This window comes from Euleptes europaea, chromosome 1 (assembly GCF_029931775.1).
Source record: "Euleptes europaea isolate rEulEur1 chromosome 1, rEulEur1.hap1, whole genome shotgun sequence".
Classification (NCBI taxonomy): Eukaryota; Metazoa; Chordata; class Lepidosauria; order Squamata; family Sphaerodactylidae; genus Euleptes; species Euleptes europaea.
In genome coordinates, this window is record NC_079312.1 from 169,203,354 (window position 1) to 169,217,944 (window position 14,591).

Genomic DNA, 14,591 nt, shown 5'->3' on the forward strand with positions numbered 1-14,591 from the left:
ATCCTACCACTCCCGCTCCAAGTCCAAAGACTTCCTCCAAGATAAGTGGCCATTCCTCCGGCAGAAGAGCCACCTTAAGACAGAGAAAGGATCCTGACCTTGCTGAGCTGGACTGGTAGGATGCAGGCCTCCTTTTGTGGAAGTGGGATGTGGAAGATGACAGCTGGGGTGAGGGGCCTGAGAACAACAAGGCTCAGGAACAGGTCAGAAGGTCGGAGATGTCCTTACTATACAGTCAAGGAGACTACCCATTTCAAGGTGCAATCAGAATGAACTGGACTACTGAGGGAAGTACAGATATCCTTATACTGAAGGTTGACTTCCCACATTGGTAAAGTAACTGCTTGTTAAGCCAGCTGCCTCTATTGCCCAATCAGGGGAGATTTACGATCAAAATTCTCCACACCATTTGGCAGAGAGATTACTATTTGTATTCATTTATTTGCTTCATTTATACCCTGCTTTTCTCCTTGATGATGGACACCCAAAGCAGCTCACATCTTTCTCCCCTCCTCCATTTTATCTTCCCAATAACCCTGGGCGGTAGGTCAGGCCGTGAGGGTGTGACTGACCCAAGGTCACCTAGCAAGCTTCCATAGCGGAGCGGGGATTCGAACCTGGTCTCCCAGATCCTAGCCCGATACTCTCATCACTACCCTGCACTGGCTCTCAGATAGTCAGCTCGCCATGTATTACTGTGGTATGTTGTATGTGTAAAGTGCCGTCAAGTCACAGCTGACTTATGGCGACCCCTTTTGGGGTTTTCATGGCAAGAGACGAACAGGTGGTTTGCCAGTGCCTTCCTCTGCACAGCAACCCTGGTATTCCTTGGTGGTCTCCCATCCACATGCTAACCAGGGCTGACTCTGCTTAGCTTCTGAGATCTGACGAGATCAGGCTAGCCTGGGCCATCCACCCCTTGGTAAAGAGCTGGTATTTTTTTCTAAGACACACCCTATTTCATGCTGGGGAGAAGCCAATGCCTGTACATTGAAACACTGATGGGTGAACAACGGCTGGAAAGAGACAATAGTTTTTAATACACTTACAGCTGTGTGCAGAGACAAAGGGAAATGGCCAGATTCCCAGGTCCTAGTTCTGAATGTGTGAGCTTTCCTTTATTCATGATGTACACAGCTCGGCAAACAAAGATGCTCCAGTGTTGTGGCAGAGGACACACACAAGTGCTTGCTTATGCTGTTTGATAAAGCCACTAAAAAATTCTGTGTTAAAGGCTAGAGATAGACGGTCTTTTTGTTTTTAATAGACAGCTGCGAGTGGTTTAGGAGAGAGGTGTCCCTTTTCACACACAGAAAGCTCTGATAAAACTGAGCTTTAAAAACAAAACAAAACACCCCAAACCTTTAGAGGCAAAAAGTACGTGCAACAAACAGTGATTGCTCTTTCAAGCACACTTCAACTTTCTGGAAAGCTATTGAGCATCTTAAGCTAAAGTAAACCGAGAAAGAGGACACCTCTCTCTATAGGTCCAGTTATCAACCTATTCTTTATGCTCCTTGTCACTTCTCAGCATGAAGTAGTAGTTTGTGTGTTGGGACTAGAATTTGGGTCACACTGGTTAGAATCCCTATTCTGCCATGGAAGCTTGCTGCGTGACCCTGGACTGTTCACTTTCTCCCTCGACCTAACCTACCTCACAGGGTTGTTGTGAGGACAAAACAGAAGGTGGGGAGAACTATGTTGTAAGCTGCTTTGAGCCTCCACTTGGGAGAGAAGGTGTAAGCGAGCAGTGACCGATGCCGTCTCCCACACCGTGGCAAGACCTAGCGTTTCGATAATCACCTTCACCCCTCCCATTCCCAGACTTCTCTGGGAGAAAGCCCCTCCCGACGGTGGGACTTACTTGTCGATGAGAGCCGTCATATTCACAGCGCTCAATCTTGTCCAGCGTGGCATCAGAGAAATAGATCTTCTCGGCCTTGTGGTCGATGGCCAGGCCGTTGGGCGTGCGAATGTCTTTATCGATGATGGTGATCATGTTGGCTCCGGAAAGCGTGGCCCGCATGATGCTGGGGTGCTGCTCGTTCCAGTTGGTCCAGAACATCAGGCTGAAGAAAAGCGGGGAGGAAAGACAACTGAAGAAAGGTGCAAATTCCATGGGCAAGCTTTGGGCTACAGCCCTTCCCAGATCTCCCTGCCTCGGTACAGTCAGTATTTTCCCAGGGAGATCTAATAAAATCAAAATAGAGTATCTCCTATCGGATAAAAACCATCAAATGACATGAAGGGTTGCCAGGTTTTGTGCCCAGGTCTATAACCTCCAAAAAACTAAGAAGTGTTCTTAATCTAAAGAGTGGTACAGCTTTTAAATCCTTGGGGTGTTTTTATATTTAGTACAAATTAGTAGGTTATAGATCAAATCAAGCCTGAACTGACCCTAGAAGCTAAAATGACTAAACTGAGGCTGTCGTATTTTGGTCACGTCATGAGACGACAAGAGTCACTGGAAAAGACAGTAATGCTAGGAAAAGTTGAGGGCAGCAAGAAAAGAGGAAGACCCAACAAGAGATGGATTGACTCAATAAAGGAAGCCACAGCCTTCAATTTGCAAAATCTGAGCAAGGCTGTCAAAGATGGGACATTTTGGAGGACTTTCATTCATAGGGTCGCCATGAGTCAGAGGCGACTTTACGGCACTTAACACACACACACATTTGTTAAGGAGTGTTAATATGTTAAATATATTACGTCTATCTGTATTCATGGTTGATGTGTACCATGATTATTTTTAATTGTTCCCAGTTTTTATATTTTTACTGTATTTGCTGGTCGTGGACCATAATAAATACCTTTGCAGTCAGTATTTATTTATTTATTCATTCATTTAAAAATTTATAGCCCGCCCTCGTTCCCAGCCAAGGCCGGGCTCAGGGCGGGTAACAACCTTTTAATACACAAAACCATAACAGTACTTAAAACCAGCTTTTAAAACATCATATTAAAACTGTATCAAGATGGCCTTAAAACAACTCAGACACCCCACGCAACCGGGTTTTGGCAGGTCAACCCCCACGGGTACCAAAATGGGGGGAGGGATGGGGAGGCCAGTAACGATGGATAAATTTGGGGCTGCCCTCAATTATAGGCTTGGCAGAACAGCACCGTTTTACAGGCCCTGCGGAACTCCTTAAGGTCCCGCAGGGCCCTGATGTCACTAGGGAGGCTATTCCACCAGGCTGGGGCCAGGGCCGAGAAAGCCCTGGCCCTTGGAGAGGACAGCCTTTTTCAGTAACTGCTAAGAGTCACAGAGAGGTTTCTCCAAAGTGACTGGGCAAGACTGATCCAGAGGATGCTGAGTTTAACCGGATCTTTCTGATTATTTTGGTGGTTTTCTTTTCACAACTGCTTTGTGGTGTTTAATTGTCATAGGTTTCTACAGGAGCCCTTAGGGACTGAGCACTACTGGGGTATAAGTATGAAAAAAAAAAAGGTAAAGGTCCCCTGTGCAAGCATCGGGTCATTTCTGACCCATGGGGTGACATCACATCCCGATATTTACTAGGCAGACTTTGTTTACGGGGTGGTTTGCCAGTGCCTTCCCCAGTCATCTTCCCTTTACCCTCAGCAAGCTGGGTACAAGCTGGGAACATATACATAAATACAATCAGCCTCCCCCACTCCTCAATGATAAGGAGGACTTTGCATCGTTTAATTGTGGGATTGAGGGCTACTGGTTTATAAACGGATACATAAATACAAACAGTACGAACAATCGGCTTCTCCCACTTCTCAGTGATAAGGAGGAGGACTTCGCATTGTTTAATTGGTGTAAGCTGGCATCAATCTTTTGGAAACAGGTTGTAAAAATTATGCCAATTGGGTTGACGAAACAAATTACATTTAAGGCAGAAACCTTATTATTGAACTATCTTCCCGAGATACTGTGAGACCAACGGATAGTAGCGTTACATATGTTAACTGCAGCTAGAATGGCCTTTGCTAGGCAGTGGGACCAGAAAACCTCCCCTAAGATACTTGATTGGTTGTCAAAAATAAAAGAGGTATATACTTTAGTGAGGCTAACTGCTTACCAAAATAATAATGATATTAATAGTGTAGACCTGTTATGGACAAGAACCATTCAAAGAATGGAAATGTCCATTTTATAATAAGATATAGTTTCGGTTAAGCGAGAAGGGGCTACGGATGCAAGGTTGTGAAGTATTTTATGTGACTATGTGATTATGATAGGAAGAAAATAGATTCCTTTGAAAAGTGGTGTTGGAGGAGTGTGTTACAGATACCGTGGACTGCCAAAAAAACAAATCAGTGGGTTATAGATCAAATCAAGCCTGAACTGACCCTAGAAGCTAAAATGACTAAACTGAGGCTATCGTATTTTGGTCACATCATGAGACAACAAGAGTCACTGGAAAAGACAGTCATGCTAGGAAAAGTTGAGGGCAGCAGGAAAAGAGGAAGACCCAACAAGAGATGGACTGAATAAAGGAAGTCACAGCCCTCAATTTGTAAGATCTGAGCAAGGCTGTCAAAGATAGGACATTTTGGAGGACTTTCATTCATGGGGTCGCCATGAGTCGGAAGCGACTTGACACTTAACACACACACATGTGATTATGTGACTATTTGTTTTTCGTTTATGTATATATTTACTGTTGACAGTCCGTTTTTATTAATAAAAAATGTTGTAAGTTGCTACAGGAGCCCTTAGGGGTTGAGGACTACTGGTTTATAGTTATAAATGGATACATAAATATAAACAATTGGCCTCCCCCTCTCCTCAATGATAAGGAGTTTAATTGTTGTAACTGTTGTAAGTTGCTACAGAAGCCCTTGCTTAATGGTAGTAAGTTGCTACAGGAGCCCTTAGGGGCTGAGGACTACTGGCTTACAACGGATACATAAATACGAACAATCGGCCTCCCCCACTCCTCAATTATAGCAAGGACTTGCTTTCAAACTGTCCGAGGTACACCCGAACTTACTTCTGGCACTCATCTAGCACGAAGGCTCGAGGATGGTCGTCCCCAGACATGGTGATGACTGTGTCTCTCTCAAAAGCTCCAGGGCGGGTCTGATTCACAGTATGCCGGGTAATGGTGGATGTGGTGTAGCTTGTCCAGTACAAAGTATCCCAGCCTCGGTGGTAGGCCAGCCCCTCCACTGAGCCAACATCTGTTGAGAGGAGAGATTGGTGAGACTTCCAACAAAATCCTTGTTTCCATAGAAGGCTGTAGCAAGTGGAGGTGGACAATGGACACAATAACTTCCCGACTTGTCAAGGATTCAGATTACCAGTTACTCATGACTTGAAACTGACTGTTGTGGTTGCTCTTAGCCTTCCAATAGCCCCCCCCCCCATGTTAAAGGAAGCAAGAAGAGGTTGGATATTAATTCTTGCACAAGTTTTGTCTTATCCCGCAAACCGCTTGTTTCTCTCCCTGTGTTTGCTCTTGCTCTATACCATGCGGCTCCTTTCCTGAGCCTGATTATCTGATATGAAGACCTTCCTTAAGTCCTGGCTTTAAAGGTAGAGGTAAAGGTCCTCTGTGCAAGCACCGGGTCATTCCCGACCCATGAGGTGACCCATGAGGTGACGTCACATCATGACGTTTACTAGGCAGACCATGTTTACAGGGTGGTTTGCCATTGCCTTCCCTGCCTTTAAAAAGGTAAAGGTAAAGGTCCCCTGTGCAAGCACCGGGTCATTCCTTACCCATGGGGGTGAAGTCACAGCATGACGTTTACTAGGCAGACTTTGTTTACGGGGTGGTTTGCCAATGCCTTCCCCAGTCACCTTCCCTTTACCCCCAGCAAGCTGGGTACTCATTTTACCCACCTCGGAAGGATGGAAGGCTGAGTCAACCTTGAGCCGGCTACCTGAAACCGACTTCCGTTGGGATCGAACTCAGGTCGTGAGCAGAGCTTGGACTGCAGTACTGTAGTTTACCACTCTGCGCCACAGGGCTCCTTCCCTGCCTTTATCACTACTTAAATAACCAAGAAAATTTATTCTAGACAGTACCACTTCAGATCCCTAAACAGCATGCGAAGAAGAAGGCTGGAATGAACAGTCCTCCCTCTTGTGCTGGTGTTCTGGAAGAAGGAGGAGGAGGAGGAAGAACTGGTTTTTATATGCCATTTTCTCTACTTTTAAGAAGAATCAAACTGGCTTACAATCGCCTTCCTCTCCCCACAACAGACTCCTTGTGAGGTAGGTGAGGCTGAGAGAGCTTGAAGAGAACTGGACCAGCACAAGGTCACCCAGCAGGCTTCATGTACAGGAGTGAGGAATCAAACCTGGTTCTCCAGATTAGAGTCCGCCGCTCTGAACCACTACGCCAAGCTGGCTCTCCTTCTACTTGTAGCTTATAGTGGTACAGTCCAGGAAAGCCTTCACAAAATGGTTTAGCCGAATGACTGCTCCTTACTTGCCGCTTGTATTACCCTCACCCGGATCTGGTCAAAGCTGCTCTCCAGCTAACTCCCATCCCAATAAGCTTTCCAACATCACCCCCACCTATTGGCCTGCTGTTCTTCAGCAAAGCTTCTTGCACTGAAGAAAGGGTTGCCAACCTCCAGGTACTAGCTATTACAACTGATCTCCAGCCGACAGCGATCAGTCCACCTGGAGAAAATGGCCGCTTTGGTAATTGGACTCTATGGCATTGAAGTCCCTCCCCAAACCCTGTCCTCCTCAGGCTCCACCCCAAAAACCTCCCGCCGGTGGAGAGAGGGGACATGGCAACCCTAACTGAAGAACACACCTCTCGCATGTATGTACTACACACAGCTAGGGCTAGACCCAAGTTATTTAGAAGATCAGGGGGATTCAAAGGTGAAAGAGGACATATGAGTCTTCCCCAGATGCTTGGGAGGAATGCTCAGGATGTTTATTGTACCCTTTTATGCAAGGATTACAAATGAATATACAGACGGTGTGACGGGACTGGCCTGGGCCTGTAGAAAAAGACACATTTTAAATCCGTGACTGCAAATTTCATTATCTAAAAAGCTACTGTTTTGCCATCCGTAAGGATTAGGAAGTTGGTCATGCCTCCCCATGTAACTTAATGGGCCCCTGGAGGAAACTTTATCCCGAATTCCGAAGGTCATGGCGTTTCAAAGAAGTCTTCATTTAGCCAGGAGCAGTTCTCTCCTTTTCTGTGGGGGTCAGCTTCTGAGCAAAACTAATGACATAATATATCTGGCTAATGAGTGAAAAGGATCAATGAATCACAGCTGCAGCTAATTCTGAATGTGCAGGCGGCAGGAGGGGCTCAAGGCTTCCAAACGTGAGGTCTCTTAAAGCACAGCTAACAATGACTTATAAACTCCATTCCAGACTGGTCCGATTCACTCCTCACTACGAGAGCTTTCTTGCTTCCCTGACTCAACAGGGAAAGAAAGAAACAGGGTCTCCGTCTTACGCTTAAATCATTTACTAAAGAGGGAGGATGGCTTGTGTTTCTATTTTCTCCAGCTACAGCATTCGCTCCACTGTAAAAAAATAATAATTCATTCACGGAGACAACAGAGAGGGGCAGGGGTAGCACTTATGGTTTGCATGTGTGTAAGGTCCTAGATTAAATCTCCCCACCCTGGAGGAGGAGGAAGAGGAAGAAAGGAGACGTTGGTTTTTATACACCGACTTTCTCTGCCATTTAAGGAAGAATCAAACCGGCTTACAATCACCGCTCCCTTCCCCTCCCCACAACAGACACCCTGTGACGGGGCTGAGAGAGCTCTAAGAAAGATGCGACTAGCCCAAGGTCGCCCAGCTGGCTTCATGTGTAGGGGTGGGGAAACCAACCCGGTTCACCAGATTAGCATCTGCCGCTCATGTGGAGTGGGGAATCAAACCTGGTTCTCCAGATTAGAGTCCACGCTCCAAACCAGCACTCTTAGCCACTATACCACGCTAGATCTCTCAGATGCTGGGAAAGCCCTCTGCGTGGGAACTTTAAGAGCTGCAGCCACTCACAGCCAACAATTCTGAGCTAGCTGTACCAAGTAGGTTACTTACTATAATCTTTCATATGTATGCCGTGGGTTTAAAGTCAGCAATAAACCAGATGGCCACGCAACATGCAGTGTGGGCACAAACTGGCGTCAGCGTGCCCATTTTCCAGAGGAATCCTAAGAAGAGTTACACCCTTTGGGCGGCCCATTCCTGGGGCAGGGGTATTTCCGTGGCAGCCGGGAGCAGTGCACCCATGCCTCCATCTCAGATGCTTCCCAGCCGTGGAGGTACAAAAGGTATTTTAAAAACAAAACAAAAAAAACTGAAAAAAGGAAAAGACGCCCCATTGAGAACAGTGAGGCTACAACGCCAAAAAGTGCCATAGCTATGCCGCTGTGCGAGGGGGCGTTCCCTGGCCGAACGGGGTTAGGACGCTGACCAGCATCTGCTCCGCCCTGGGACCGCCTCCCCCACACCGGTGAGGGCATTCTCTTCCGGGATTTAGTGCCTGGAGTGGCTGCGCTGCCGGGGGAGGCTGGCGCAGCTCTGCGGCACCCATACACAGCTGTAAATACCCTCCGTGATGGTGTAAGTGCCATTATCACAGGATAACTGGGCACTTGCACCGCCGCGGGTCACTCCGCCACCTATGGAGCTCCCCCCCCTCTCAGGAATGTGCTCTAAGTGTACTGAAGTCATAGGGGCTCCGGAAGGTATAACTTTTCTCAGGATAAACAATCTACAACTGAACAGTACGGCGCTGCGCCGCGGTCTTGTCCAAACAATACAACAGAGCTATATTTCAATTTCTGACAAATTGCCTAATAATCTAACTGCCAATAAACAGTACGTTGCCAATTCTCAACCGCCAGCGCTTTCAGCGCAGGGAAATTATTAGCTTGGCTGGAGAAAATGGATTTTTATTTAAACATTTGCAACAGAATGTCGCACCGTGGGCACAGCAGAAGTCTCACGGCCTCATCAACATTTCTCAGCTGAGCCCTCCATAGTGCATTGAAGCAAGCAGAGTCTCCCCCCCACAATTGATTCTGATAATTAAGAATTGCCTAGAAAGGTAATGCAGAATTCAATAGCAGCTGCCTGTCTTGTCAACACGTGGCAATGGAAGAAACCAGAACCTCCCTCTGTGCATGGGCAAAAACGCATGGTCGCCTTAGCCTCCTTTATTCCCCGTTTCAGCCAGGATCGAACGCAAGCGTTTCACCGAACGTGCGTTCGGTCCTGGCTGAAACAGGGAATAAAGGAGGGCGCAGAGTGGTAAACTGCAGTACTTGCAGTCAAAAAGCTCTGCTCACGACCTGAGTTCGATCCCAACGGAAGTTGGTTTCAGGTAGCCAGCTCAAGGTTGACTCAGCCTTCCATACTTCCGAGGTTGGTAAAATGAGTACCCAGCTTGCTGGGAGTAAAGGGAAGATGACTGGGGAAGGCCCTGGCAAACCACCCCGCAAACAAAGTCTGCCTAGTAAATGTCGGGATGTGACATCACCCCATGGGTCAGGAATGACCCAGTGCTTGCACAGGGGACTACCTTTACCTTTTAAAGCGACCATGCGTTTTCGCCCCATGACTGGATTCAGAAAGTTTGGGATCTTATAATTGGGTGGGATAAATAAAATACATAGATAAATAAAATATAATTTATTTAAGGCGCTATGTCAGGATAAAAAATATTTTAAAATATCGTTAAAACAGCACAATGGCATATCCTAGGTTGATATATTGTAACCTGCTAGACGTGTTATACAAATACGTTGAGCTCGGGTTTCCCTCCGAAAAACGACCAGCAAGAAGCTCCATGGGCATAGTGTGAAATCGCAGTGATGTGAGAGCTGTTCTAAGACTATAAGTTGCTATATCTACCAGATAAGAAGATCTGAGATGATCTTCCTCTCCTTTGTCCCGTCACCACCTACAAGTTCAACTTTCCCTGCTTGGCGCCAAGTTTCAAACGACATTTCTTGTTGAAGCAAAGAACGGCGTGCCTCTCTGAAGTTGTATGGATGGGCACGATATTGCCAGAGTACAAAAAACAAGAGGTCATTCTCACTACGTCCTTGTTCTAAATAATGAGCAACTAAAGGGGCCTCTTTCACTTTTGAACGTATGCGCGACCTGTTTTCCCCTGTACGTGTGCGAATGGACCTAAGAGTACTGACAATGTACATCTTTTTACATGGGCATAATATAGCATACACAACTTTAGCTGCTCATTTATCCTTTGTGTGTGTGTGTGTTAAGGGCCATCAAGTTGCTTACGACTCATGGCGACCCTATGAATGAAAGTCCTTCAAAATGTCCTATCTTTGACAGCCTTGCTCAGATTTTGCAAATTGAAGGCTGTGGCTTTCTTTATTGAATCAATCCATCTCTTGTTGGGTCTTCCTCTTTTCCTGCTGCCCTCAACTTTTCCTAGCATGACTGTCTTTTCCAGTGACGTGACCAAAATACGACAGCCTCAGTTTAGTCATTTTCGCTTCTAGGGTCAGTTCAGGCTTGATTCTAGGGTCAGTTCAGTCTAGATTAATTCATTTATCCTTTAGTTGCTCATTATTTAGAACAAGGACATAGTGAGAATGACCTCTTGTTTTTTGTACTCTGGCAATATCGTGCCCGTCCATACAACTTCAGAGATGCATGGCGTTGTCTGCTTCAACAAGAAATGAGGTTAATTTTTCAACAAGAAATGAGGTTAATTTTTCAACAAGAAATGAGGTTTATTTTTCTATTTCATACTTTAGTTCCAAGAGGCCTTAATACTGAATTTGGCCTGGTGTGTTTTCTTTAATTTTTAACATTTAAGTTTCAAATGACAGCATTCTCAGTGACCAAGCCACAAGTGGGCAACCCCGCGTTCCCCCACACACCTTTCAAGCTCACCAAAGCTCCAAGCATGCATTCATCTAGGAAGAGCAGGCATTTGAGATTACACAGAAGACAAGATGAATCTTCACATTACTCTCCGCGTTTGTTCATCTCAGTTTTTCGGAATACCATCACCACGCTGTTTGCCCACTTATACTTATTATTTGACAACTCCTCATCTTTCTAGAGCCTTCTGTTTAGCTAGACTGAATGCTAACCCCTCTATGGTTATGCAAGGCAGAATTTTGAATATACCATACCCAGACAGGACCTGTCCTTGCTCTTCTGGCTCTGTTGATTCATTAGCTCATGCCCTTTTGGAATGCCACTTTAATGAGGAACTTAAATCACGTTATATCTCTCCCCTTTTAACATATAAATTCCCCCATCATCATCATTACCTTTATTAGGCATTTACATCAGTATACCATAAACAGAATTACAAAATCGGTTAAAACAGATTACATTAAAAGGACATTACTTACAAGTACGTACAAACTGCTCGCAAATCCTTTGTGCAGACAGGAGAAAACTAGCTACTTGTTGGGTAAAGGTAGGGTTTCTATCAGATAAAAGGTACATCACTGACTGCTGATCTGAAAGACTCTGTTCACTAGGCAGTAGGGGTTTAATGTAAGTATTCCTCGGCCTCATGTAAAGCTGGCATTACACCAGCACGTGAGTTAAGTGTTCAGGATCCCCAGTCTTACATGAACAATACCTATCAATAAAAGGGATTCCTTTGTATCTTCCTTGTAGGATAGCTGAGGGAAGAATGTTAAGTCTAGCAAGCATGAAAGCTTTGTGAATGTCCAGTGACTCCAAATAAGACAAGTAGGAAGCTGCAGCTCCATAAGCCGGAGTAATACCATGAAACATGGAGGAACAGTATCTATTAGCTAGGGAGCTTAGGGTCTGCATTTCTATATCTAGTAGGCGCTGATGTATCAATCTAAATGCTTGCTCTTTCCCAAGCATCAAAAGAGAATCAAATGGGATACCGACAGGCTTGATTTTCCTGATAATTAATTTCGACCACTGGCTTATGTAAGAATCTCCCAGCAATGCAGGAATATAGCCAGGACATTCAGAAAGTGAACGTAACCAGAACTTAATGGTCTGAATCCAAGCTCTGGTCTCCAAAAAACCCTGTCCCGTCTCAAGGCACAGAGCTGCATACCCTACGCAATTGGGGACACCAAGAATGCGGCGTAAGAAGGTGGACTGAATCCTCTCAGTGTCCTGATTAAAGGCACATATAAATTCAACGCCTCTGTGTCTGCCTTTTTTATTAAGTGACAGGGATCCCACGGCTACATTGTCAGTGGCAAGATTAATTTCAATCCTTATATCCCTCAAACACTAGATTTAAAATTACGCTGGTCAAGATGCCTATTATTTTGGGTGCTGTGGAACACAGGCAGGATGGTGCTGCTGGAGTCGTCTTGTTTGTGGGCTTCCTAGAGGCACCTGGTTGGCCACTGTGTGAACAGACTGCTGGACTTGATGGACCTTGGTCTGATCCAGCATGGTTTCTCTTATGAGCAATCAAAATGATTAGGGGACCAAAGCAACTGTCCTATGGGAAGCGGTTTAGACACTTAGCTTGGAAAGAAGGCGGCTAAGGGGAGACATGATAGAGGTCTATAAAATTATGCATGGTTTGGAGAGAGTGGACAGGGAGAAGTTTTTCTCCCTCTCCCATAATACTAGAACACGGGGTCATCTGCTAAAGTTGGAGGGTGAGAGATTCAAAACAGATAAAAGGAAGTATTTTTTCACAAAACGCATAGTTAAATTGTGGAACTCCCTGCCCCAGGATGTGGTGATGGCTGCCAGCTTGGAGGGCTTTAAGAGGGGAGTGGACATATTCATGGAGGAGAGGGGTATTCATGGCTGTTAGTTAGAATGGATATTAGTCATGCTGCATACCTATTCTCTCTAGTATCAGAGGAGCATGCCTATTATCTTAGGTGCGGTGGAGCACAGGCAGGATGGTGCTGCTGCACTCGTCTTGTTTGGGGGCTTCCCAGAGGCACCTGGTTGGCCACTGTGTGAACAGACTGCTGGACTTGATGGGCCTTGGTCTGATCCAGCAGGGCCTTTCTTGTGTTCTTAAGATCAATGGATCAAGGAGCTTCTTAGGGATAAAGGAAAGGATTATTCTCCAGGGCCCATGGAGACCAGCCTGCCCTCCTTCGGGCACTCCCTAGAGCAGTGGTTCCCAACCTTTTTTTGACCAGGGACCACTAGGACTTTTTTGTTCGGTGCAGGGACCCCAAGGTTCAAAAATAAAAATCCCAAGAATTTGAAAATAAACTTTAATCATAACTGTTAGTTAAACATTAAACTTAGAATAATATTTGAATATATATTTTATAATAGAGAACTTTTAATTGAAAATATTAATTTATTATGGGTTTATAACTTTGTTTCGCGGACCTTAATTTAGTCCTCGCGGACCCCTGGGGGTCCATGGACCCCTGGTTGGGAACCAGTGCCCTAGAGGGAGCCCTCAGGGAAGAACAAAGAGCAGCATCCGAAGTACTCACTGTCAACTATGGTCCTTCGCCCAGTCCCGTCATCGTTTATTTGTTGGATGTTGCCAAAATGAATGTCGCTGAAGAAGATGCGGTTGCTGCCCTTGTTGCCGTAGCGGTAGTCAAAAGCCAAGGCGATGACGTTCTTCATGTGCTCGCCGTCTTCGAACGGCTTGATGGGGGCGTTGAGGTTGTTCTCGTCTGACAGGTGGATGCTCTTGAGGATGGTCCGTTCCGAGTACAGCAGGTAGCCATCATACTCGCGGCAGCTCACGCCGTCCTCGGAGAGCATGCCGTGGGCGCACGCGCACGTCCGCTGCTCTCCTCCCCGGAACAGGCACAACTGCTGACAGCCGCCGTTGTTCTGAGCACATACATTGGTACCTGGAGAAGCAGCACAGAATAAAAACCAGGGTTACAATTTAAAGCACTGGTCTTGACCTGAAGAGTCTGACCTGAAGAGTATGGCTAGCCTGGTGGAGGGAAGTCCCCACCACAGTTAGTTCCACTCATGCTGCAATTGCCATGTATCCCGGTAAATAATAATAATAATGGCCTTTTGTAGATTTGCTGGTTAGATTTTCCAAAAAATTCAAACAAGGGTAGCCATCCATTTGTGAAATTAGTTGTATATGCTGGATTTTTGTTAATCTTCAACTGGGAGATTTTGCCCAAGATCAAGAAACTGAAGTTTAACTCCGACAAGATGGAAGTGCTACTGGGTGAGCAGAAGGTCTGACCGGGACTTAAGGTGTCACCCATTCTGGATGGGGTTGCTCCCCCCTTGATGGAACAGGTCTGTAGTTTCAGGGGGCTCTTAGAGCCAGGCCTACTGCTGGATAAGTAGATGGCAGCTGTGGCCAGGAGTGCCTTATACCAGCTTCGACTGTTCAGCCTACTGTGGTCTTTCCTGGGCAGAATACACTTTCCTGGCCACTGTGGTTACATCTAGATTACACCCTGGTTACATCTAGAATAGATTACTGCAATACACTCTTCGATGAGGGGCTGCCCTTGAAAAGTGTTTGGACAGTTCAATTAATGAAGAATATTGCAGCCAGGATACTGACTGGAGTGGGTCGTAGGAATCATATCATTTCAGTCTCAGCTGATCTATGCTGGCTCCCAATCTGTTTTTGGGTACAATTTAAAGTTCTGGTATTGACCTTTAAAGCCCTACATGGCTTGGGACCAGCATACCCGAAGGCCCACCTACTCCTTTA

General features: G+C 45.9%; 1 protein-coding gene across 1 annotated transcript in view; it reads right to left on the reverse strand.

Annotated features, from left to right (window-relative positions):
- The window catches only part of LRP1 (LDL receptor related protein 1), a 400,693-nt gene that overhangs the window by 66,394 nt on the left and 319,708 nt on the right, over positions 1 to 14,591 (reverse strand). Inside the window, exons 42-44 of the mRNA XM_056867046.1 lie at positions 13,381 to 13,752; positions 4,968 to 5,157; positions 1,865 to 2,069 (exon numbers count right to left, since the gene is read on the reverse strand). Of these exons, the coding sequence (XP_056723024.1) occupies positions 1,865 to 2,069; positions 4,968 to 5,157; positions 13,381 to 13,752 (767 nt within the window). The remainder of the gene's footprint in view (positions 1 to 1,864; positions 2,070 to 4,967; positions 5,158 to 13,380; positions 13,753 to 14,591) is intronic.